General features: G+C 36.9%; 1 protein-coding gene across 9 annotated transcripts in view; it reads left to right on the top strand.

The window, feature by feature from the left end:
- Positions 1-27,751, top strand: part of SLIT2 (slit guidance ligand 2) — a 375,863-nt gene that overhangs the window by 201,913 nt on the left and 146,199 nt on the right. For all 9 annotated transcript variants that reach the window (XM_086705341.1, XM_025922049.2, XM_086705338.1 and 6 more), the window contains one exon: positions 20,814-20,885. In XM_086705341.1, coding sequence (XP_086561467.1) covers positions 20,814-20,885 — 72 coding nt within the window. The remainder of the gene's footprint in view (positions 1-20,813; positions 20,886-27,751) is intronic.

Raw genomic sequence — 27,751 nt, 5'->3', positions numbered from 1 at the left:
ATTAGAAACTAGACATATTAAAGAGAAAACACAAAGGTATTGAAGCTACAGTATTTAAGTTTAAAAATCAAACTATGGAGGAGCGCCTAGGTGACTCAGTTGTTTGAGCATCTGACTCTTGATTTTAGCTCAGGTCATGATCTCATGGTTTGTGAATTGGAGTCCCGCATCTTGGGATTCTCTCTTTCCCTCTGTCTCTCCCCCTCCCCTGCTAGCATGCTCTCTCTCTCTCAAAATAAATACATAAACATTAAAAAAAATAAAACTATGGAAGCTATTTAATTTATAACTGTTGCTAAACAAATTCAAATAGAATCTGGAGCCCACAGCTATGATTTATTTCAGGATTGACGGCTCTGTGCCTATTTTTTTTTGAATTCCTGAAAACATGATTTGAAATGTCAGACCTGCCAAGAATATAGTCATTAACGGAGAACCTGTGACCTTGTTTGTTTTTTTTTTTTAAGTCATCAACATTGGTTTCCTGGATAGAGGAAAAGTGCCTTTAATTAAGTCTGAACTTGATCAAAATACAGTTGGGCAATGGAATCTTCATCATATGTTGATGCCCCTTTTATCTCTAGCAGAGCATTTAGAGAATCATGCCTCTTCAGTCTCTCCATACATAAAATGAAAACCATATCACTTCACTCTCTAGTGATGCTACAAGAATGAATCTGGAATCCTACCACAGTGGGCCATGCATGTGCCCTATGGTGTTGGGCTACATTTCATTGAATGGGACATTAAAAACGGAGCATCACAAATTCAATTTAGATTGGATTTTTATATTTTAAGCTGCACTTTAGATATTTACAGTTTTATTTCCATTCTATTCTACCTGAATTTCTTGTATAGCACACCACTCTAACGATAGAGCAAACGATAACCACTAGAGCAGAAGGGATGTGGACAGACACAATTTTGTGTTATCCTATATCCTAACCTACTGCCAGAGAACATGTAAGTCACTGAGATGGACAGGGGACTATGTCCTGTTTTCAAAGATGTACTCTACAGACAGACTTCTACCTGTATTTCTGATGAAGGAAAGCTTTCATCTAGCTAGGTTTGCTGATTTTTATTAATTATTCAAATAATACAAATAAGATTTTTTTTTATTATTTTCCAACTTTGACAAGTCCTTCTGCTGAGTCCAGATGTTATGAATAATGGCAGTAAGTTATTTGTTCATTAAGTGTATCTGGAAACACCATAGTGTAAATCTGATGTTTGATTTGGAATTATACTACTGATAACATTAGTGAAAGTTACGCTGTGCATTTGACAATTTATAATTTAGCCAATTACAGTATCTGCATCCATATGTGTGGGAAAGTTAACTTGAGCAATAAAATAAACATAGAGACCTCAGTATTTGCCTCAGAATAATCTATTTTAAACAAGAACAGTGACAGTATTCAAATTCAGTCAAAACAAAAAAATAAGAACTTTAAAATATGCAGATTCGTGGGTTTGTCTATAAATGCACATTTTTAAACCTCCATGAATGGACTTAACGATCCTCAATGTGAGGTTACTTTGAAGGTCTCACTGAGCATGTAGGTCACTGGTGTCCTCACACACTTGGCCTTGCTCTTCTCTCACTGCCATGGCAGTGCTGAACCACTGTCACACATTCCTGAAGTTCGGTCTACCGTCAGCAGCTGGCACTCAGTCCGCTTTCTGATATGACCCTTGTGACTCTGGGGAATCAAAAAAACTCTGCATCCCCCCTCATAGTTAAGGTTATGATGTCTTTGGAATTAGTACACCGACTTAAAAAAAAAATCTCAGTCTCTGCTGATGGTCCCTGTGCTCCTTGTTAATGCAGCTAAAAAATACTACAAGTCAAAGAACCATGAGTTGGGACTCATGACTCAGGTTTGAGTTTTGTTAAGATGTATACAGTTTTCCAAGATCTTGTAAAAAGAAAACTATTCATACTTTGTATGTTAATTTCCTACTGTTACACACATAAGTGGCATGTATGTGTTGGAATGACTTTATCAATGAGTATTTCTCACAAACATATACTGAGGCAGATAACTATACTCAAATGTGAGCCCTGAATCTGCGGGGGTTAATTTTCTATGTGTAATAACCAAGCATAGTTTGTGCATATATCATTTTATGCAGTACTTTTGTAGCAAATTGATTTAAGTGCCTTTTTGGAACAGTTGTTGGGCGGAATTGATTTGGTGGCCAATAGATTGACTTACACAGCAAAATTGTGTCTGGGTGTATTCTGGCATTCCAATAGAGTTTTAAGCAAATGGAAGGGTTAGTAGTGCTGGAGTGTAGTTCTCCATCAAGTTAAACTGACAAACTGGGGTGGACATTATTAAAAGAGACTCAATGAAAGATGGTGGGTGAAACTACCCATTGACAGCTGGCAAAAAAAAAAAAAAAAAGTATTTGAGTTGCATTAGAAATTTTAAGTAAATTCTGTTTCGTTGAAATTGTATAATCTGACGTGGTCAAAGTAGAATTGATGAGATGTTCTGATTGCAAAGTCTATGTCACAAGACAAAGAAGCATCTTTGCAAGGTGGGCAGATGTAGATGGTACAGTAAGTATGCATATTCAATGCATTTGCACTTTCTTTCATTGCAAACTCTCAGCATCTTTTCAAAACCAGAACAGTTCCAGCCTGGAACACTTTTGGTTTAGCTTCCTAAGAGCAGGGACTTTGTTTTGTTCGCTCTGTGTCCCCAGTCCTTGTTAAATGTCCAGTCGGTTGCTTTAATTCCTAAGGCTCTGTTTCCTCATGTGGATTGGAGATAACAGTGCCTGCTCCTTCGTGTTGTGAATGTTAAATGTGTGATGTGTGTAAAGCCACGGGACGGTGTCTCAGAGCAGAAACCCATTCCTACCAAGTAGCTAAGACATAATTTGGGCAGTTGAGACTATTCAGCTCTGATTCTTTCCTCTCCGGCACAAGTTGGTGTTGTCTTGTTGGTCCTGCAGCCCTGGGCCTCCTGTCATTGTTTCCTGTTCTTCTCATCTCCCTTATTCTGTCCCCATGCTTTCTGTCCCCTCTTCTCCTGTGCTGCCCTCTTCTTCTTTTCTCCTTCTTTCCTACTTCCACCCAGTTCTCAGTCATTTCTTTGCTTTTTATTTATGCATCTTGTTCAATTCTGGCTGCTCCAGGGCAGTTTCTTTTCTGTCCTGTCAAGATGGCGAGTTTGGGAAACCAAGCAGGTTCTTCCTGCTGGCAGGGTGGGTGGGCAGGGCGATGGAGAGCCCTGTGCTCACCCCCACTGCCTCCAACTAGGAAACCCCACCCAGGGTAGCTCAGCAAATTTAGAACTGGAAGTTGCTTTTCAGGTTTTGTGTCTGTGGTTAATTCTCTTTTACGTATATGGATCAGAAATCATGGTATCATGAAAATGTGACTTCGGATCTCCTCAACATGTCTGCTGGCTGCATAATCAAGGGTGGTTTGTACATTAAGTGGACACATTAGCCTAAGATTGCCTTTCAAAATTTATAAAATGGCTTTTTACATTCAGAGCACTATGACATAGTCGGATATGGGTTATGAACCTCTTATCCTTCTTTGTAATTCAGAAACTGTATATGATGAATTTAAATTTCCTGAATTTAAAATGCATCCTAAAATAGCTCAGTTGCTTACTAGGATTGTTTTAAGTATTTATTGATAATGACAGCAATATAATTCACAGATATTATGTTTAACTATAAAAAATACGTTTCTGTTTTATCCACTATTAAACTTTGATACAGATATAATTGGCCTGCTAAAATTTTACCTAAATTTGAGTACATCTTCTAGAATCCTGTTTATTGGTATGTATTTCTGCATTAAAATGATAATAGGTAACCATTACTGAATATTATTAGCATGTGTGAGGTCCTGTGTTAAATATTTCATATGGTCTTTGCAACAGCACTATGAAATGTGTTTTAAATATTAGTTTTAATTTAAAGATGAGAAAATTGAAGTTTAGAGAAGTTAAAAAAAAACCTGACACAAGGTCATAGAACTAATACATGGCACATCCAGGATAAAACTCTTAGATATTAAGGCAGAGACCAAGCCCTCAAGAAGTTCGCCGTGAAGTGAAGGGAACAGAGAGAAGCATGCAGAATTGTACACAGCTACGGCAGGTCTCTTATGTATCAAGCACTTGCTTTGTGTTGAGAACTCCACTAAGCATTGCACAAGCTTTATTTCAGCTCTCCTAAGCAATGACCTTATAAGGTAGATGGTTTTATTTTCCCCATGTTTCAGATGAAGTGAGTGAAGGGTTAGAGAGGGTAGAATGGCTTGCCCAAGTAACAAAGCTAGTAAGTGGCAGAGCCTTGATGTGGGACTAGATGCTCTGGTTTGAGTGGCGTGGCTCTTAAACACACACTCTGTTCTCTCTGTTCACAGGAAGGCATATGATTGTTCTCACCTGGTGTGTGCCACATCTAATTAACATTGAAATGTACTAACATTGGCCCTTCATGACCGGGCTTCCTTTCTATTTCCTTTAGAACTGGCTACCCTGTATGGAATTCTTTGGAAGAAGAGAAAGCATTGATGGGGAACACCTCCCACCCTCTCCCCAATCTCATATGAGTTCTTGAAGGGTGACCCTTGCGATACTCCAACAATACCAGATGATTTATTGAATATGTAGCTTGACACTGGATTACGTATAAACTAGCCTTTCTCTTGAACTAATACAAACATCTCTCTTCTATGTGACTTAGTTTTTTCTTATCCTCACACAGCTTTTTGGATCTTTAGGCCCATGAAAATAATTATCTTCCATTAAATGTATTATTTGGTTATATATTATAACAAAGAGAGTTTCATTAAGTAAACTATACTTTTTAACAAATTAGAGATTTAAGCTGTGATGACTTTTATGGGTTGGCATAGTCATTTCCCACCCACATTTATATTTATTTGCTTCTCCAAGTTAAAATCTGGGCAAATACTCATTTGTCATTACTTAGTAGTTTCCAAACTAGTTCATGGAAGTACAGATTTATGATATTCCTGGTCAGAATCTAAGAGAGGTTAAACCGTGGAGGAAAATAAAATTACCAGTAATTAAATTTACAGGCAGGTTTGCCATCAAAAGCAAATTTATTGCTTCATAGCGAAAGATAGTTTAGACACTTTCACATAAAGTGAATCCATTTTTACATGATATAGGTATTATACATTGCTGTTTCAATTTATATAATTAAAATGATATCATTGCACTCTGAGGTTAATGGGATACTCAACTGGAAACCATACGTTGTGAGTAATAAAATAGCAGGATGGCAGTATTGGCCCTTTTGTTAAAAGCTGATGCAGTATTTCAGGACGGTTAGATTACATTCTGCCTTTTAAAAATCTTTGGAACAAAGTAAGAAGCAAAGGCGTGATGATTTTAAAAAGCATATTCTTGAAAGTTGTCTTTATTTTTTAGGAATCGAAGGATTAAATGAGGATCTATAAGGAGTGCTTAGGATAAACATATTTGACAATGATTTTCATTTTACCTCCTTTTACATTTTTTTCCCTAGGGAATACTGCAGAGAATGCTTCAAGCGAGACCTAAAATTATCATTAGGAGTTATAATACAGGATTGTTTTAAATTGAAAATCATTAAGGTACATTTAAGTCTGGGGAAAAAAAAAACCTTTCAGGTCATAACATTTAACATTTTTCCTATCTAAATTACATGTAATGAGATATAAGTAAGATATCTACATAACTAATATATATTTCTGTATATTCCCATGTTTGCATACGGTGGGCTTTTCCCTCTCTGTCTCTTTTCTCTATCTATCTATCTGTCTGTGTCTGTCTATCTATCTATCTATCTATCTATCTATCATCTCTATGTGTCTCTTTCTGTCTTCTCTGGCATACATGCGCATACATTTAGAAACAAATATATGTTATATATAACATACATATTATTTAATATTCAGTCAATATGGATAAACACATGTGGAAAAAAAAGCAGTGGTAGGAAAATGCATCTATTCCTATTTTTGAAAATGGTTTTATCCCAAATTCTACAACAAATCAAGGGCTGTTTCCATAGTCTATACAAACTCCATGAGCATGATCAAAAGAATATCGTATTGTTATGGGTAAAGGGAGGTAAAATTAGGGGAAGAGCACTATAATCCAGTGTACAAACAAAACAAACAAATTTCAAAGAAAGTGTAGTATCTGAAAGGGTACAAGATGGTCTAAGCAATAGTTATACCCTGATGTCCATAGCCCAATAATTGGGCTCCTGCTTTATTAAGAAATATTAAGCCAAGTACAACAGTGTCATGAAGAAAGGACCCAAAGAGTATACAAACTATAGTAGTCCCCAGAAAAATTTTAAATTGCCATACAAAGCCTATTGCATCTATCAACTGAGGAGTGAACAAACAAAAGGTGTTATATCCGTACAATGTAATCTTATTTGGCAATAAAACAATGAAGCGCAGGTTCATGCTACAACACAAGGAAAGGGGAAAGGGAGTAACTGCTTAAGAATAAAGGGTTTGGGACAGTCAGTGGGGCATACAACTCTTGATCTCAGGGTTGTAAATTCAAGCCCCATGTTGGGTACAGAGATTACTTAAAAATAAAATCTTTTTTTTTTTTTTTTTTTAATTTTTTTTCAATGTTTATTTATTTTTGGGACAGAGAGAGACAGAGCATGAACGGGGGAGGGGCAGAGAGAGAGGGAGACACAGAATCGGAAACAGGCTCCAGGCTCCGAGCCATCAGCCCAGAGCCTGACGCGGGGCTCGAACTCACGGACCGCGAGATCGTGACCTGGCTGAAGTCGGACGCTTAACCGACTGCGCCACCCAGGCGCCCCAAAAATAAAATCTTAAAAAAGTTTCTTTTGGAGTAATGAAAATGTTCTAAATTAGATTTAATCTAGGGACCATTGAATTGTAATTTAAGTGAGTAGATCTTTTGATATATAAATTATTAATCAATCAGGGTGCTACAATCTATTGCAAAAATTTTCCTGGGAGGGGTCATAATTTGTTGAGATTTGATGTTTGCTAATTTTACTTGTAAATTCTTGATTTGTAGGTGTTTTGTCAACTGACTCTTGTCTTCCATTGAAATCGTTTTATTATTATCAAGAATTACTTTTCAGTTGAAATTTTTAAGTGTTAAAAGGAAGTCCCGACAGCTGACTCTCTACAGATCACAAGATTTTAAGTCAGAATTAAGTATACACATCCATGCTGACTTTTCATTGACAAACATACATTTAAGAACACCCCGGAGGGGAGAGAATACAACAACACTTGTTCCAAAATAGTTAGATATTGTGCTCTAGTTGTTCTTGGACAGATTCCGGAAACCTTTATTTCGGTCTTATTTCATTTCTTGTTTGTCTTGTTTCTCACTGCAAATACGATTAGCTGAAAACTTTATAGTCATCTTACTTGACTGTTCTGGAATCCCAACACAATCTCTTTCTTTCCTTTTAATTATTTGTTAGATGCAGCAAAATTCTTCCTCCTTACCATCCACCCCCATTGATATCACCCTTAATATTCCTGTACCTAATATCTTCCCATGCTGGTCTCTTCTTTAGAAATAACTTCCCATTTCCTCTTGCCCAACTATCCCCATCACGTTTCCTAAGACCCAGCTCAATGGCCTCCTCTTTCAAAAGCATTTCCTCATTTATACGCCACCCCACTCTTGTTATACCTCATTATTTAATTTTCACATGCGGGTCTTATGACTTTGTGTCGGCTCTTTATACATGTATACATGCCTGGTCTTTCTTCCTATATCTGCGGTTATTTTGATGAGAAAAATAGGAGCACATTTTTGATGCATCTCAGTAAGTGAATAGTGCAAGTCCTGATGCAAAGGCATGAAGTTACATTCAGAAACGATTATTTCTTGGTTGGCACCCCTGTTCTAGTGACTAAATTATGAAACTCCTACGTACCCCCAGTATTGAGAGAATTAAAGGGTTTTTAAGCTCATCAGCTGAGACTAAGACTACAGTTTAGGCTGAACAAAGGCTTTCAATGCCTGTTTTCTATTTAACATGTGTGATACTTATACTAACACGATCATTCTATCTTTGCTATTACCTTTCTTACCAATCTCAGTAAAGATACTTGGGTCACAAAAAATAATATATTTTACCATATGGTATTTTACCATATCTTTGGAAGCCAGGGAAAAAGTACATCATAGTCTTAATTTACCACGGTAGAAGATGAGATTTTCATATATCCTAAGAAAGACATTAAGTACCTGTTGAAGAAGTAATTTGCCTGAGAACCTAAATGTCAACGAGTGCAGTACTAGTTTGCTGAACAGTTTTGTACATTTTTATTTATGCTTTATTGACCACAGCCTGGCACTGTATTAGGCACCGGGGATACAATGATGAATTCTTCAGTATCTGTTCTCAGGAAAGTTTCAGCTCTCATGAGTTGTGTCAACAAGTTAGGTAGCAATTATAATCCGGTATGTCAGTTAAGTATAATGTGTTACACGAGCACAAAAAAAGGGAGTCTACTCCAGTATTCGGATATTTCAGAGAAAATTTTTAGGAGAGAGAATATTTAATTCTGCCTAAGACGGTGAGTAGGAAGATTAACAAAGTGAAGGACAACATAATATTCCAGGCAGAGGGAAGTGCATGTAGAAAGGCTTGATGGTGGAAAAAAATGTACGTATATTAAATTGGTTGTGTGTATATATTCCCCGAATCCATACCTCAACATAAGAAATGCCATAGCAAATGTCTTTTTTGTTGTTATTTGTTTATTTGCTTTTTACTATGATCTACCATCCCGACAGTCCAAGCAATGACAAAATGAAGTATTTCCTCCTTTACTGTTTTGGGACTTCATGTGTTTTCCTGCTGATACTTTGGTGGGCAGAGTAATGCGATGATTACCTTCCCTGATGCTTTCCCTTCTGGAATCTGAGCTTCTGGATCTGACACCTGTTATTATTATCTTTTATTTCTGAACACTAGCAGTGTACTCAGCACACTCTGCTTTCAACAAATCATTTCTGAAGTGAACTGAGTTGAGCTAATGGAACTGCGGGAAAGTAACGTGGCACCCCATACCTTCCACGTAGACTATATCAGATTGTTCAGTCCTCATGGTAAGCCTGACACAGCAATGCTTGGTGCTGTTTCTAGAGTTAGGAAAAATAAATCATGATTTAAAGGATCTCAGTAACTTGACTAAGATTATATGGTCACATGTTTTTATGGAGGTGAAAGATTTTTGTCCAAACCTGATTCTGGGTCGATCCCAGTACACTACCTTCAGGATACTGCTTCAGGCATCTGGAGGTGTGTTCAGACCATTGTGGTTTTACAAAACTCTATGCTTAGATGTGACAAAAAAAAAAAAAAAAAAAAAAGAAAAACACAGGTTTTCTTAAAACATGGGTTACTAGCTCAACAGTCCTCATAAAAGGTGCAAAGGGAGGTTTTATCGTTGTTGATGCAATATACTTTTAGAGCCTGTCATTAGCTTATGGCTTTAGCCCATTAGGTATGTCCTCCTTGAATGCACATAACAGGAGTGCTTGTAGGTAACCCAAATGGTGACTTAAATATCACTTGGAAAGATCAATGCTAATATGAAGCAATGTTATGGATACTGTTTTGAAGAGAAATAGGAAAGATAAAACTTACGCTGGGAATTCTTTATTTTTTCAAGATCAATATTCTGGTTGTGAGATTTTTTTATGTATATTTTACAACGATGGCCTCTCTCATCCAACCTTCTCTGTTCAAAGTACCATATATATTCTTGGGTTTAATGGTGCCTCCCATTTTTTTTATTTCCTCTTTTCATTTCCACTGGATGCACATAAATGAACACCATGCTTATTAAACTAAACAAAAGCTAGAAGATATTATTTATCAGAGATGTCCCATTGGGCTTCTAACATGGGGTTCAAAGACAATGGGCATAACAGTTACCTAGGAGATTTGTTAAAAACACAGGTTATTGGACATCTTCCCTAGAGAATCTGCCTGGCATTTCTGGAGTGGAGTTAGGGGTCTGGTTTTTAAACAACCTCTTCAGAGAGTTCTGATGAGTTATCCTGAAACCATACTGAAACCACAGCTCCAGGGTGATGGAACTATAATACCAGAGAGCCAGACTTCTACAGAAGCCTACGAGGCAACACAGTAGTGGTTAAGTGTAAGAGGTTTGGAGAACAACAGAGCCAAGTTCAAATAGTTCCAGTAGCTTACTTAGCTGTGTGACCACAGGGAAATTACATAACCCTCATAAACCCCACTTCCCTGTCTCCAAATGAAAATGAAAGACTATATCCTGATGTGATTATAGAAAAGAATTTAAATACGTCAAAGTGTGTTTTCTGGCAGTTAGTAATTGCCCAGTAAATGTTAGCTATGAGTATTATCTTATTTCATCAATTGTAAACTGCACACTTTTCACACTTAAATTTCTATGGAGATTTACAGCTGTCAGAGTTCTGTAAAAAAACACTTCTGTTGACGCTTTTTATTAAAAGCAAGAAAGTACTATTTTATTAAGAGCAAAAAAGTACTATTGTCAAAGTATATTAGAGATCAGAAAAAAATAGATACCCATTATTACCATTATGTTCAGTAAAGCTGCAGTACTAGAAGTTACTGTAGGTTCTCAGTAACAAAACAATTCTTGGAACAACAACCCAAAAGACCACTTAGGCATCTTGACAAACAATGATAAATGAATCTATTCTATATAGGATCATATCAAGACCTGGAAGTGAAAGGACATACGTAGAAGACACAGCCCTGCTTATTAAGAAGCAGCAGTCAAGAGGCACCTGGGTGGCTCAGTCGTTTAAGCGTCCGACTCTTGGTTTCTGCTCAGGTCACAATCTCAGTGTTTGTAGGATGGAGCCCTATGTCGGGCTCTGACAACGTGGAGCCTGCTTGGGATTCTTTCTCTTCCTCTCTGTGTCTGCCTGCCCCCTACTCTCTCTCTCTCTCTCAAAATAAATAAATAAACTTTTTAAAAAAGAAGCAGCAGTCAAGTTGGTGGTGAAAAACATACCATAAAAGGAAAAATAGAGAACTATCACAAAGCAATGATTATGTCAGATTTTGTGCTGTCAATAAATGCGTTTGAGGGGCAGCTGGGTGGCTCAGTTCGTTGAGCATTCAACTCTTGATTTCAGCCATGGGTCATGATCCCAGGGTGGTGGGATCGAGCCCCATATTGGGCTCCACACTGAGCATGGAGCCTGATTAAGATTCTCTCTCTCTCTCTCTCTCTCTCTCTCTCTCTCTCTCTCTCTCTCTGCTTTTCCTGCCCCTGCTCATCCATGTGCTGTCTCTCTCTGTAAAATTTAAAAAAAAAATTAAAAAGGCATTTGAAGGCATGAATGAGAGAACAGAAGGGATAGTGGGAGAACTCTGCTGACTTTCCCACTTGCAAGTACCAAAATCTTGAGTATGCTTAGTATCACTTCTTGGGGAAAGTAATTTGAAAATTTGAAATTTGTCAATACATCTCATAATCAGAGAGATGAGTCAGGTATGCACTGCACAGTTCACTTCTTACCATGGCACAAGGACTCATTGATCTGTATTTCTCTGTCTCTCTGACCCCTTTTATTGGGCTGTAGTCTCATGTGTCCATTGCTTTGTGAAACATTGCTATGAATTCACCCCTCTTGCATTGCCTTGATACCAGTATATGTAAGCGTCCTCTCAGAAGTCCAATTTTATTTCCTGATTGCCGCTCATTGAGTCTATAATGTTAGATTCTGCTACTTAGCAGGGTTGCAACCACAGACTTGTATATAAGCTCTGACTCTTATCCATATCCATCCAGCAAGTTGCCATGTTTTGTAAGTTTTTTCTTCACAGCTTCTTTTTCTTTCCCTACCTCTTTTACACCTTTGCTTACTGAAGGCCTGTCATATGCCAGGAATTCTGTAGAAACAAAATGAACTAAAATCCCTGCCTTCATTTATCATATTGTCTAGCAGGAGATAGTCATCTAAGAAAAGAATTAAACTGAAATTTTGGAAATGTTATAATAAAGTTGTGTGCCAGTCACCTAAAGAGCATAGAAGATGGGATGACTGACTCACCAATAATAGTTATATTTTATAATTATGCAATAATTATATGACATTAATTATGTAGGTGGTAATTAGTATTAATAACAATGTTGTCATTTGGACCAGGCAGATTGGCCCTAAGAGATATGTGTACTAGCTCATTTTACAGATGAGCAAATGGAGAGAAAAGCTATCACATAGCTGACACGTGTCAGAGATCTTAGTGCTAGGCTCAGCTGGGAGAGTGGAGAAAAACTATGCTGAGGGAGGTGCTGTTTGCTCTGGGTCTTGAACAATGCTTAACTCTCCATCTTTGGTGATAGGAACTAGGTGCTGATGACCAAAAAATGTGCAAAAGCTGAGAGATTTGGAAAATTATTTTAGAAAAGATGAATTGAGAGCATAGAATTCATGAAGGAAAGTCTGAGGTGAAAATAGAGCAAGAAAAAGTATCAAGGGAGGCCTTGAAGGAGACTATGTTGAGTTGAGTTTAAGAAACTCTAGGGGCGCCTGGGTGGCTCAGTCGGTTGGGCGTCTGACTTCGGCTCAGGTCACAATCTCGTGGTCCGCAAGTTCGAGCCCCGCGTCGGGCTCTGGGCTGATGGCGCAGAGCCTGGAGCTTGTTTCCGACTCTGTGTCTCCCTCTCTCTCTATCCCTCCCCCGTTCATGCTGTGTCTCTCTCTGTCTCAAAAATAAATAAACGTTAAAAAAAAATTAAAAAAAAAAGAAACTCTAGAAGGCCAGTGTAGCTTGAGAAGGGGGATGAGGGGAGAGTAGAAAGAGGTGAGGTCAAGAAGAGCGTGCCGACCAGTTTAATTTGGAGCCTGATTGACCTTTGTGATGCTTTGTGCTTTCCCTTGTAGTGAGATGAGACATTAGTGAAGTTTTGATCAGTGATGTGGCAAGATATGGTTACAGGAAACAAGGGGAGAAGCAAAGAGGCATTTGAAAGACTATCGAAATCACCCAGACAAGAGGGGATGATGACTTTGTCAGGGAAGCAGAGATGCCGGTAGGTCAGATTGTGGATCTATTTTGAAGAGAGAGTCAAGAGGATTATGATGGGCTGGATGGGGGTGTAGAAGAATATGGAATGACAATGAAGACTGAAAAGTTTTTGTACTGAACAAATATAAGGGTAGTGTCTCCTTAACTGAGATGAGGAAGATTTCAGGAGGTGGTTTGATATAATTTCAATTTTGGAAATAAAACTGTGGTGCCAGTGTGGAGGGTGCATCGGAAAGGATCATAAATCAATTCACAGATGAGTTTGGAATCTCATTCATGTCTGAAATGGTGATGAATGTCCTAGCAGGGGCTATGACAGTGGAGAATGGCAGGAGGAGACTTGATTGGAGCGACTACTGAAGTAGTTTGGGGAATGGGTTGAATGTAGTCAAAGGGAGGAGATCTAAAATAGGAAACTTCAGGGTTTCCTGGCTGATGACCACAAGGGCCGTTACACAGGCCTGGCTCTGGGGACCCTGAATCTTTCCATTTGTGTAGATACCAAGAATGTATAACCTTTGCTTTGAAACCACTAATATCCACCCTCATTCATTGCTTTCTTATTAAGGTTAACTTCAGAATCAGACAGCCTTTCCTGCTCTTCTCACGTCCTTGTCACCTGGGAAAATGAATAAGTTAAATAAACTAGGCTTTCAAACTCAAGCTGTTAAAAATTTTTAATTTTTGTAAAAAGTTTCAAATTATGATATCTGAGCACTTGGTAATAACCCTTTTTGGGGGTGGTATTTTCCCATTTTATTGAGATTGAACTGACATACAACAGTGTATTGATTTAGGATGTACAAGATAATAATGATACATGCATTTATTGCAAAATAACTACCACAATAAATTTAGTTAGCTTTTCTAAACTTTTCTTGGGATGAGAAATCTTCAGATCTATTCTCAGCAACTTTAATCCATACGATATGGCATCATTAACAATAGTCATTACATACCCAGAGCTTGTTAATCATTACTGGAAGTTTGTACCTTTTGACCATGTTCCTCCATTTCCCCAACCTCCACCCCCATTCCCTGTCTACCACCAATCTGTTCTCACTATGTATGAGTTCTGAGAATTTTTGGATTTCACATGCAAGTGAATACATCAAGTATTACAGTATTTGTATTTCTCTGACTTACTTCACTTAGCATAATACTCTCAATGTCCATCCATGCTGGTACAAATGGCAGAATTCCCTTCTTTTATTGCTGAATAATATTCCAAATTGTGTTCATTTCTGTATCTATATTGTCTTTATCCGTTTAATCACCAAAGGACATTTTGATTGTTTCCATGTTTTGTCTATTGTAAATAATGCTGCAGTAATCTTGGGAATGCAGATACTGCTTTGAGATGGTGATTTCCTTTCCTCTGGATACATATCCAGAAGTGGAATTGTTGGATCATACCGTAGTTATAGTTTTAATTTGGGGAGGGACATCTATACTGTTTTCCACAGTGACTGCACCAATTTACATTGGCACCAACGGTGCAAAAGGGTTCCCTTTTCTTCACATCCTCACCAACACATTACCTCTTGTCTTTTTGACGACAGTCATTCTAGCATGTGTGAGGTGATAACTCATTGTGGGTTTTTTTCTTTAATTAATTTATTTACTTATTTTGAGAGAGAGTTCACGTGCATGATTGGAGGAGGGTCAGAGAGAGAGGGACAGAGAGATATTTCCTTCCATTCTCTAAGTTGTCTTTCATTTTTTTAATGTTGACTTTGCTTTGCATAAACTCTTTAGTTTGATATAGTCCCATTTATTCATTTTTGCTTTTGTTGCCTTTGGTTTTAGTGTCAAATCCAAAAAAATAATTTGTGTACTAATGTCAAAGAGCTTATCTCCTGTGTTTTCTTCCAAGGGTTCTATGGCTTCAGGTCTTATGTTCAAGACTTTAATCCATTTTGAGTTGATTTTTTTGTGTATGGTCAAATATAGGGGTTTGGTTTCATTCTTTTGAATGTGGTATGAAACCATGCTTTCGCTATTGTATATTCTTGGCTCCCTTGTTGTAGATTAATTGGCTATTATATATATTACTGGGTTCTTTATTTTGTTACATTAGTATGTGTGTGTGTTTTTATGCCATTACTGTATTGTTTTGATTACTATAACTTAGTGATATTGTTTGAATTCAGATAATGTGATATTTCCAGCTTTGACCTTCTTTTTCAAGATTGCTTTAGTTATTCAGGGTATTTTGGGGTTCCATACACATTTTAGAATGGTTTATTCTATTTCTGTGAAAAATGGCATTGGAATTTTGGTAGGGATTGCAGTGAATCTGTAGATTGCTCTGTGTAGTAAGGATATTTTAACAATACTTTTAAAAAAAGGACATTTTAACAATATTAATTCTTCCAATTTACGAGCATGGGATATATTTCCATTTACTTGAGTTCAAAATACCACAAAACCAAATGAATGTCTTTGTCTTCAATCCCAGTTCCCCAATTTCTGCAGTGATCTTCCCAAAACGCTTTTTGTACTTTTTGTATTTGTTATTTTCCTAATCAGAAAATTTGAGTGGTTGCAAGCTCTCCCCAAGATGAAAATCACCTTAACTTGCATTGAAGACTATATTTGGACCTAAGCCGAACTCACAACTTAATTACTTTAATTCACCAAAGAGAATTTTCTAGTTAACTGGAAACCCACTCTCTCTCTCCACCAAATTGCCCAACACCAGTTCTCTGCCCATTGTCCCTGCCTGCTCTGAAATTCTATTTCCAGATTAATCTTCCTAAAAATCAACTCCACTCAAGCCATTTTCCAACTCTGAAACACATTTTTACACCCTACTGCCTAGTGATATAATTACAAACTCTTCCCATGGCAGCTTCATCCTGCTAACTCAGTAGTTCTGACTCATTTTTCTCATTCCACACAGTTCACAGAACAATACACTGTCATCAGTAGTATCTCACACTGCCTGCAATGGTCTTCAAGGAACAAAGTAGACCACTCAGGGGCACATAACAGCCTCTGAATAGAATAATTTTAACATGTGTATAACCAACACCTTTATAGTGCTTACTACTTGTAAGCACTCTTTGAGCATTTTGAAAGTATGAACTCACTGATTTCACCTTACAGTCCTATGAAGTAGCATTATCATTATTCCATTTTGCAGATGAAGAAACTGAGGCACAGGAGGGTAAGCAATTTCTCCAAGGGCGCATGGTTAATAAATGGCAGATAATCAATCTCAGATAGTCTAGGTCTGTAGTTTATGCTCTTAATTCCTTTGACATGCTGACTCCTTGGATTTCTGCCAACCACCACTTACCACCACCTACTCCAACACCAGAGGCTGAGAATTACCAAGCTCCATCATTTTCATCAAGGTTCAGAAAACAATCCCATTTCCCTTCCTTCCTTCCTTCCTTCCTTCCTTCCTTCCTTCCTTCCTTCCTTCCTTCCTTCCTCTGTCTCTTTCTTTCTTTCTTTCTTTCTTTCTTTCTTTCGAGAGAGAGAGACAGTGGGAGCAGGGGAGGGGCAGCGTGAGAGGGAAAATCTCAAGGAGCTTCTCCACTGTCAGCACAGAGCCTGACGTGGGGCTCGAACTCACGAAACTGTGAGATCATGACCTGAGCCAAAATCAAGAGTTGGACGCATAACCCACAGAACTACTCACACACCCCAAAAACAATCCCATTCTATTTTGAAAGTGGCTTGAGTTCATCAAAATGCCAGTGACAGGTTTCTTTGATCTTATAGATCACCTTTCTCAGTTACCACTCATGTTTTACCTACCATATACTATCTTTGTTGTCACCAAACTATGTGATACATTATATCACATCTTTCTAACTAGATTTAAAAACTTCTGAAACCAAACTTATAATGGACACTGCAAATTGGTCTTCTGATTTCCCAGTTGTATTAACACTACCTTTAATATAATTTCAAAGTAACTTGTTTCTCTTCTGTCTCCCGTGGCTAATTCATATCCACATATAATCCACTTCTGAGTTTTGGTTCTTCGTGCATCCCTGATACCACTCTTCATCTTTTCCATGCTTTTTGTCTATACAGTGGGAGAGATGGTGCAGCTATTAACTGGCCCATGGTAAGCAAGTGATAAATATATTAAGGGTTTTTTATACTATTTGGCATTCTTACTACCCTTTCCCCAACTAGGGTAGAAGTCTTGTATCTAGTCTTCCAACTTCCAGCTTCCAGTTGAATTTATCTAAGGTAGAGTCTCTGCCCTGCTCTTGTCTACCACCCTTCCCTCCCCACCATTGTGTGCTGAAATAAGAACTCACTTCTCAATTGCTACCAAAAAGTTTACTCATCACACCCTTGATTTGTCTTTCGGACCTCATCTCCTATTACTCCACTATGTATGTTGTACCTTTTAAGCAAATCAAACCAAATGCTATTCTCATAAAACGTTTTATGTTTTTTCAATTCCATATTTTGCATGTGCCCTTTATTTCACTAGACATGCTATCTCCCGCTCCTTTGCCTTTACATATTGATATGTTCACGTTGTCTTTTTTTTTTTTTTTACTGTGCTTTCTTGCTTTTCAGACTCACAATAGTTTGTTTAAATCTCTCAGTTGCCCTTCTATTTGGCTACTTGCCTTATCGTCTTTACTGAATTTGAAAATTCCTGACGCCAGGAAATGGGCTTTTACCCAACTCAGTAGTTCTTGCAACGTCAGCCAATACCTTGCTGCTGTTGTAGATATTAAATAAATATATGTTGGATTAAAATAACTGCTAACCTCCACCTGATTCTATACAGAAAGTGTAAGTCATTATTCTTACACAATCTAATGCATCATTTTTCAAGTGATATACACCGGAGGCTAAGATAAGTTAAGGAAAGCCTTTTACGTTTTAGGGCATAGGAAGGACATACTGAGATTAAGTAGCCCCTTGCATCATCTCTAGAATTCTTCAAATCCTGACTCAGTATTTGTCTGTATTTCTTATACATTTACTTAAATCATCTCAGGGCACCTGGGTGGCTCAGTCCGTCATGCATCTGACTTTGGTTCAGGTCATTATCTCATGGTTCATGAGTTTGAGCCCCACATCGGCCTCACTGCCGTCAGTGCAAGCCCATTTCAGATCCTCCGCCCCCCCCGTCTATGCCTCCCATGCTTGCACTCTCTCAAAAAATAAATAAATATAAAAAACAAGCAATTTGTCTCATTTTTCAGCACTAATAGCTTACATTTCTGAAGCATAATTTCCTTTCCTATAGAACCAGGATAATATTAACTACTTGTCAAGATGGTTATGGGGATTAGAGGAAATACAGATCATATGTGATAATATGTTATTTCTAAAAAAAAAAAAATGATTGCATACCATAGGTACTGAAAATATGTTGTTTCTTTTTCCTGTCATTGTTGAACATGGCCCACTTAACTGAAGGGGCCTGGGATCCAGAACTGAAGTTGCCTGCCCTAGTGAACTGGTCAGTGACCCTGTAGAATAAGTCTGGGAAGAGTCTAGTTGTAGGAGGTGGGGGGACAGCCACACATAAACCACTGACCTAGGGTAGTAAAGAGACTCTGAGATTGACAGTTGACAGTTTCTCATTCTTTCGTGAAAAGAAAAGCGTTAGCAGTATAAAACCGTTCCATGTCCTAGAATTCTGCTGATGGTACTCAGAAGCTTCTAGTAAAATCCGTTTTAGAAGGAATAGTCTTCGACTGTGCATTCCAGTCTGTTCAGTGATATCTTTCTGAACCACCTAATATCATCCCTCTACCTTTCCTCCCACCTCACACTCTCCCCATTGAGAACAAGACCTAAGAAAAACTGCAGGTGGCGAATGAAATGGCCCACCTGACTGGATGGGAAAACTGCAGAGCTTGGAAAGCCGGCAAGGTCCGAAGAAAACATCTCTGCCATTTTTATTCACCTACAGTCTCCACGGCAGTCTTTGTCTTTGGAGAAACAGAGAGATACAAGTGATGAAAAAACAGAGAATTGACGGAGACACAGCAGTGAAATCACTACTGTTGGTTTCCAATGGGGCATGGCAGATTCACATTTGCTTGGCTTCAATAATTTTCCCTTTTCATTTCTTCTTACTTTCTGATTTTTCTTTCTCCACTGTCTCTCTTTACCTTCTCCTTGCTCCATAGCTTCCTTTCAATACAGTTGCCAGCATCCAGGCTGTTAAATATACACTGTTAAACATTCTTAACCTGATGTAATTAAGGGAAGGAAGTCCGTCTGAATCAATGACAAGCTGGAGAAATAAGCAATTTTTAAGGAAATGAAGTTTTATTACTCTTAGCGATATACTGAAACTATTGAAAGCAGTTAACGGAGCTACATCACTTAAGAAATGGATGACTGACTTAACTCCCACATAAGCACATATTGTAAATTTACTGTTTGAAATAAAATGTGTGTTTTGCTTTTTTTTAAAAGACCTTTCCTCCTTGAATAGACTAACATTTATTTCTTTACAAATTGCTTAGCAAACATTTTTTTTTTAATTTGAACATTGTGGATGTTGAGATATGAATGCAAATCTCGGGTGTTTAAAATTTGGTGCTAATGAGGTCAAGACCACGCTCTAAATCTCTCTATCTGCCAGTTATCTCTGTTGCATGGTCACAAGTAAGTGAACAAAAAGCTCTGATCATAAAGACGCGTTAGGGGAGAGGATGTGGATGAATCCATCCAAAATACCTCCACGTAATTGGAAAATGGCTCTGTTGTCATCAGCTGTGAATCCGTGGTTAGTAGCTTCATCTTTCTTAATGAGCATCAGTTATCTTAGAATTTGAAAGATAATTTTAGCACCATCACTGTTAATTTAATAACCTATTCATTTGGTATTTCAACTTTCTGCTTTGTGGTAGTGTTAACTTAAAATTAGATGAGCATTTTCTGTTTTCAGTGATATTTTTTGCATGTATATTTATATCCTACTTGTTAAGGCTAATACTGTGTGAGCTCATACAATTGCATCTGAACTCCGAGCAAAAAAATAATGATCCATTTCATGAGACGAGTGATTTTTACAGACTTCTCATTCCAACTGAAAGGGTGCTTTTTTCCCTTTCATTAAAATGTATTTCTCAATTAAATTAAAATGCAAATATAGACAGTCTGTGTTTATGGTTTTAATAGAATTATTGAAAGAAGGTTTTAAATCAACCTGCTGTTAATATTTTATGCAGGAACTGTTGGTTTTATTGTTGGGCCAGGACTGCCATGTTCCATTTTCAAGATTACTTAAAGCGTTGTGAAAACTTAATCATATTGCCCAGGTTTTATCAGTTTTTGGCCACTCTTCTCTAGGATATTAAAATGGACCTCTTTCCTTTATGCTTTGTAAGTTATGCCAGTGATGTTGGAGAAGTATCAAGTACTAAAACTTTAGAATCCCTTGAAACTGAGTGATGACAAATTTACTATTTGTTTTTCAATAAATAGTTTATTGCACAGAATTGAATCAACTCAAATTTAAGAGAACCATATTTTGTAATTTATTATTAAATTAAAGATCTGGAAAAATACTTCAAGAAACCATTTCTTTAAACCTTTTAATTTATATTATAAATATAAAATATTTGTATTAGAAATTATATCCAATGATACAGACTTAATTATGGTCCTATTAGGATTGCTTTAGCTTTTTTTTTAAGAAGTGTTTTATCATTTGTCAAGCACATGGATTAAAATCATTTTTAAATAATATTTTATAACTTGACCTTTATCCTTTTTGTCATTTTTAGTGATCTCAGTGAAAACCAAATTCAGGCAATTCCAAGGAAGGCTTTCCGTGGGGCAGTTGACATTAAAAATCTGTAAGTATTTTTTTTTTTCTGGCTTACACTGTTGCTGTAAACATTATCTGTTTTCAGAGTTAAATATATATTGAATAATGCATCAGAAAAAAAGTGAAAGTCCTATTTATCTTTATGCTTGCTTAGGAGAGCTTGTAACAATAAGTTTTAAATTGCTCTGACAAGGTATCTGGAGACATTCTCATGTAAAAGTTGTCTTGCATCTGAAGTTATTATCAAATTCATTCTTCTAAACTTTGTGATTAATCTTGTGAAATCTCAAGAAATGATTAGATTAAAAGGTATTTGCATTGTATTTTCTTCGCTTTTACTGTCAATGTACTTCATTAACTCCCTTTTCTGTTGTTATCAGTGTTTATTGGAAATGCAGAATATAAGCTATTTTTTTCTGGAAAGAGTAGATAATATTTTCCTGTTAGAGATGCCTGCAGCCTGGAGCTATAGTTTTTTTTATCGCTTTTAGATCACTGTTTTCATTACATACATATTTTTCCCCTTGTATCTTTATAAAAGTATATGTGTATAATCTCCTTTTCAAAGAAGGGGGAAAAAAGCATGAGGAAGAAGAAAATTGTATTTCTGTATTTTCCCTTGAGAAATCTAGTGCCTTGTATAAAAGTGTTTTTTGCAAGTGCCTATAGCTTTGAAGATACATATCAGATTGAAGATTTCAGGGACAATCCTAATTTTGTCAACATGTATGTTTTTATAAACTTTTATAAAGTTTAAAATACTATGCAAGCCTTTGAAAATGATGGTTTTTTTATTGGCTGCAAATGCTAGGACTTTAAATGTTGTCCTTAGCTTTTACATGAGTTTGGAATGTAGTGGGGAAAAAGCCCCTATGTGCTGAGATTAACTAACAGGAATTCAATATTTCTTAGCTAGTGATAAACAGCTCCGGCACTTTTCAAGAATTAACTTATATTCGGCATTCTCCATGGTGGGTTACAACACTACTTTTCCAGTAGGGAAAGTGAGACAGGTGTTTTCTGTCATCAAAGAGGAGGACTGTTTATAAAGCTTCAAGTTTTGGCCTCTACATCTTCTCTTCCACATAAATGTTTTTTGTTTAAAATTTGTACTTTCTAGGGGCACCTGGGTGGCTCAGTCGGTTAAGCGTCTGACTTTGGCTCAGGTCACGATCTTGCGGTTTGTGAGTTTGAGGCCCGCGTTGGGCTCTATGCTGACAGCTCAGAGCCTGGAGCCTGCTTCCGATTCTGTGTCTCCCTCTCTCTCTGCCCCTCCCCTGTTCACACTCTGTCTCTCAATAATAAATAACCATTAAAAAATTTTTTTTTTTAAATTTGTACTTTCTAGATGTACAGGTATGGACAGAAAAATACAAGCTTCTAGATATAAACTTCAGAACCATTGAAATTCTGGCCCTAGGTTTTCATGGATGTTTACATGTGAAGGGGATTTTATTTGCTTTCTTTTTATCTTTTCTTGCTAGACCGTGGGGAAGTCTTCAGGGAGATTCTGTGATGTAAGATGTTCAAAACTAACTTTGTATACTCTGTGTACTGTATACTTTGTATACTGTGTCTGATCCTATAAAGATCCCAATATAGCACCTACTCAGGTTGCCTATATGTCACTTAAAAGGATAGTCATGACTACAGTTGACCACCCTCTGGGAATGCCACTAGCAATCCTACAATAGCATTATCTCTAAATCCTTAAAACAGGTGGCTTTTAATCTTCTTAGTAAAGATATTCAGGGAATTCACGTGTATAAGTAACCTATAGTCCATATTTAAGGATGCATTTGGGAATGGGATACCAGTCATCATGGGATTCCTTCTTATGTCCTCTTCATTTATCCTTTTTAAAGACTGTGGTTTTAAAAATTCAGACATAAAAAAGAAAGCGAAATCTTAGCCATTGTGCTATATTGATTTAACAGGATTTTGAAACACTTTTATCCCCCATGTGCATTATATACATAATAACTGCCATGTTTTTAGACATGACAAATTGGCAAACTCCACTGAGTCTTAGTTTTACTTTTGTAAAGTGAATATGATAATTGCTTGGGTTTGTTGTGGTTATTAGGGAAAGAAGATACGTGAAAGACCTTTTGGTAAAATGCTGTAATATAGAGTGTATCATTTCATTCTGTAAGTATTCACTAATCAACTTCTAGAAGTTGGCCCTTAAAAAGGGATAGCAAAAATACAGGAAAGAAGAACATGAAGTAATTTGCAGTATTGGGCATGGGTAAGACAGGTTTGTGTCTATTCTGGGTCCATTAACCATGGGGCTAATAAGTGGAAAAGGAAAATATAGCAGAAAGCACTAAATATACACAAGACCCTGATTTAAAAACAAGATACAATGTGCTGTAGGTGCCAGGCAAAGAGAGAGATAAGAAATATTGCTTGAGGTCATCAGGGAAATCTGTAGGAAACAGTTTCTGAAAGAAAATCTAAAGGAATCTTCAAGGATGTTGATTTATGTTACGTGTTGGTGAGTAACAGCAGATAAGGGTGGATTGAGGAAGTTAGAATTTATTAAAGAAACTATGCAAAGTTAGAATTGATTTCCACAATCCTCACTGCCTTCCATGCAACGGTGTCAAAGGCCGTGAGAGCAACACTGAAATACCACAATGCACTTCTAGCTTTATTTAATTAATCAGAATCATAGCTACAATTTAATAGAATTTTACAGTTAAAAGACATGTTTCTATAATTAAGACATAGTTCAAACCACATTGTTAAAAAAAAAAGTCCAGGTTCAGGGGGCTTTTTATGAAGATTAGTTTTATCGTTAAAAGTTAAGAAAGATGCCTGGTAAAATATGTTAGAGCTGAGGGTAAATTTTAATTCATATTATTATTAAAGGCAAATATCGGTCATCAAATAATGACTCCATAAAAGCCCAGAAGTATTAATATTAATATTATTGATATTCAGCATGGGAAAGACAGGTATAGTACTTTGTCCTTTTTATCATTCCACTGTATGCATTTACAATTTGGACAGTCCTGCATGGTGGATGGCTACTGTTCTAAGTCATTCAGACAGTAAAAGAGAAACAAGAAGGCTAGACTGAAGGAATATGTCCCTTAGCTGCATTACGATGTTAACAATGATATTTTGTATAGGGCTGTCTAAGTGCCCAGTCTGATGCACTGTAACAGGTTTATTGGATTTACCACATTCAGGCCTTATTCAGAGCAAATTCCAGTTAACAGAAGATTTTCACTGGAAGCACTTAGTTTAATCTTGTGGATTGGCTAAATATGCTCATGGCGGCATCTTGACAATATGAAACTGATGCTGTGGAAATTTTGCAAATTAGCAGATCTTATTCCTCTTCCTTCAGGCAAGCCACATGAATACTATTCTAGGCAGATGGACATTTATCTTGCTCTTAAACATCTCCAGGGAGGAATTCTCGTAACTTTTTTGCTTATCGCTATTAATTTCTTAACTGGAATAAAACCCTGTATATTTTATTTTTTGTTACTTCATTTTCTCCAGCTGCAACTTAAACTGTTTTCTTTTTCTTGACATTTTAGATGGTGAGATCTGAGAATAACAAGATCATATTAAAATATCAACTAAATTACAATGTTTGTAATAGTCACTGGCAGCGCTTTCCCATAGAATTTACATCTGTTTTAAAATTCTCCAGTTAAGTATGAATTAAAGTATTGATACCATATTATTACCAACTGATGTGCCACCAAAATGATGATCAATGTGTATAGGACTTTTCTTTATAAATTTTGTATATGTATTTAATATATTCAACACTGATGCAGGAAAGCCTTTTTGCCTCCTGATCAAATTTTGAATGAAAACACGTTATAGTATTTAAACTATTTTGTTTAGAGGTATCTGTGAGATATTTCCATTTAATTGAGTAATTTAGGAGAATATTTAAATTAAACCCTCCTTTATTGCTGAGACTTGTGAACTTATTCTCTAAGCAGGTACCTAATGGGAATAAAGATTTTTCAAGTCTTTTGTTTTCATGATAAAACATTCCTAGTTAGAGTTATACCAAGATTTGAGAAAAAAACTGTACAAATCAATGAACTTAAAATTAAGTAGATTGCTAGTTGCTCTTCACGTCACAAAAGTAAACTTTAATGTATTTTTAGTTTCTTTAGTGAGTGCACCATAAACACTTAAAATAGTTAAATTCTGGGCTCCTGGGTGGCTCAGCTGGTTGAGCTTCCAACTTCCGCTCAGGTCATGATCTCGTAGTTAATGAGTTTGAGCCCCACTCAGCTCTCTGCTGTCAGCGTAGAGTCCATTTCAGATCCTCTGTCCCCCTCTCTCGCTGCTCTCCCCCTCCCTCTCTGTGTCTCAAAAATAAATATTATAAAAAATAGTTAAATCTCAACACATATTCTTTTAGACACCCTTGTAAATAAAGTAAATCACACTTGCTTATTCTTCTTTCGTTTCGCAGTACTCCCTCAAAATGTACTCTATGTTCTAGTCAAACGGTAATGTTTATCGTTTATAAGTAAATTTATGTCTTTCCCATTTGCTTGCATTATCCAATTCCCTTAACCCTATATCTCATACCCACCTTTGGCAGGAAGATTGCTTCTTGGTAAAAAACAGGTTAGGCAAAAAATATTTGTAGTTATCTTTCTTTAACATACATTAATTTATAAACAAAGGTCAGGTTACAAGATGATTTAGTTTTGTTTTCTTTGAACAAGTTATCATATTATTTGGGAAACAAATATGTACAGCCATGGCTTTGTAGGAAACACTCACCCAATGTGGGTTGCAATGGTTATTGGCAATAAGAAGATTTGGCAAATGGGAAAGACAGAGTTAATCCATATGCTGTTATATAGCTATTTATATTATTTAGAAATTTCATTTTTTTTCTGGAACTCTGTCATCTTTGACTTATTTTATCACTATCTCAATTAATACTCATAGAAGAAAAACTCACTATTCTATACTAGGGAGACAGAAAGACTTCTGTATTTTACTTAATTTTATACACTTCTTTAGTTTTAATTTCTTTAATATTTATTTATTTTTGAGAGGGAGAGAGAGAGAGAGAGAGAGAGAGAGTGTGTGTGTGTGAGAGAGAGAGAGTGGGGGTAGGGCAGAGACAGACAGAGAGAGAGAGAGAGAGAGACAGAATCCAAAGTAGGCTCCAGGCTCTGAGCTGTCAGCACAGAGCCTGATGTGGGGCTCGAACCCACAAACTGCAAGATCATGACCTGAGCCAAAGTTGGATACTTAACTGACTGAGCCACCCAGGTGCCCTGTACACTTTCCTAGTTTTAAATACCTCTCTGTTGGATACTTCATAACAATAAGGAAACTACTGTTGTTCACATATTATAGAATCAATATGTAATAATTAGAAGAGTATATTATATATTTTACAATGCAAATGTAAGACTTACTCCAGCTTTTTGTCATTTAAGTTGTCATAGTTGCAAACTGTCTGCTATAATCAGCTAGTTTTCATGTTTAATTCATTACATTTCTTACCATATTATATACTTAGCTTATTATCATAAAAATAGGGGTGCCTGAGTGGCTCAGCGGGCTGAACCTCTGACTTTTTATTTCAGCTCAGGTCATGATCTCGTGGTGTGTGAGATTTCATGCCTGCTTGGGATTGTCTCTCTCCCTCTCTCTGTCCCTCCCCTCTCACACGTGTGTGCTTTCTCTTTCTCTCTCTCTCAAAATAAATAAGCTTAAAAATAAATAAATAAAATTCACTGTTATCAAATTTAAATGATTTCTTTTAGTCCCCCAGCTTCTTGAGTGTTTTCAGTAAACCTGAGGCTGAAGACACTTTGAAAGGGGAGGTTGGTTTCTCACTCAAGGGGCTTGCTATCCTTCATGTTAGATTAAATGTCACAGGTCTTCAGTGGGATGTAGAACCTTCTGAACAAACTTGTATAGATGGCTTTTTCATTTAGAAAGATCGTAAATGAACTTGAGTTTCATTTCAATAAACAGAGCTCCCTTTAACATCCAGAATGTTGTCTATAGACAGGGATTAAGCAGCAGTTGTCTGGGTACTTACATGTAAAATACGCTAGGAACTCAGGCAATGCTATTAGTACCCCGGGAACTGTCCGTGGTCCTGTAACTTGTCTGGTTTGCATTCACTCTAAAGGCATACTGAATTGTGATAATCCCCAACAACCAGGATCATGTTTGCGTGATCAACAGTCTCTCCAACTTTTCATTTTGCTCTGTCTCCAGGTGCGTTAGCATTTTTTCTGCAACGATGTCATTTTCTTATGTAAAAATGAATCTATATGACATATCTTCATAAACACTTTCCAGAACAAAATAAAACAAACAAAACACAAGAGTATCTGATTGGAAATCCAATTCACATATGTATAAAATAAGAATTGGCGTGATCTTTCTGAAACTGTCGTGTTGTCCTGGAGATAGAACAGATCTTTAGTTTTCTTGCTTCTCCAACCCTAAACAGGCACACTTTGCTACATCTGAACTATTACAGTGGTCTGCTAATTGGATTTTGATCTCCAGTCTATATTCTCATTAGATAATTTTAACACTGCAGACAGATTTGTTTTTATAAAGCATTGTCTTTTTTGTCCCATCACTGTCTCGTTCAGACTCATTCAGCTTATTAAAAATAACAACACTTTGTATGGGCACTATGGCAAAGCCTTGGGGATATAGTAGAATATTGACATAGTTCTATAGGTTCTGAAGAATATAGACTCTTTCCTGAAAGAGCAGTGACTTCTATTAATGGCATAGTCTCTTTAGATGTTCTGACTAGGCCTAGCATTCTGCCATTCACCCAGGGTCCCAGCCCCCTCTCCTACCGAATCTACACAAGCTTTTTGCTCAAGCCAGAATGGCCCCTCTCTGGCAAGT

Source organism: Puma concolor, chromosome B1 (genome assembly GCF_028749965.1).
Source record: "Puma concolor isolate L17-30 chromosome B1, mPumCon1.1.hap2, whole genome shotgun sequence".
Classification (NCBI taxonomy): Eukaryota; Metazoa; Chordata; class Mammalia; order Carnivora; family Felidae; genus Puma; species Puma concolor.
Note: the sequence above shows the minus strand (reverse complement) of the source record. Positions and strands in the feature narration are given on the sequence as shown.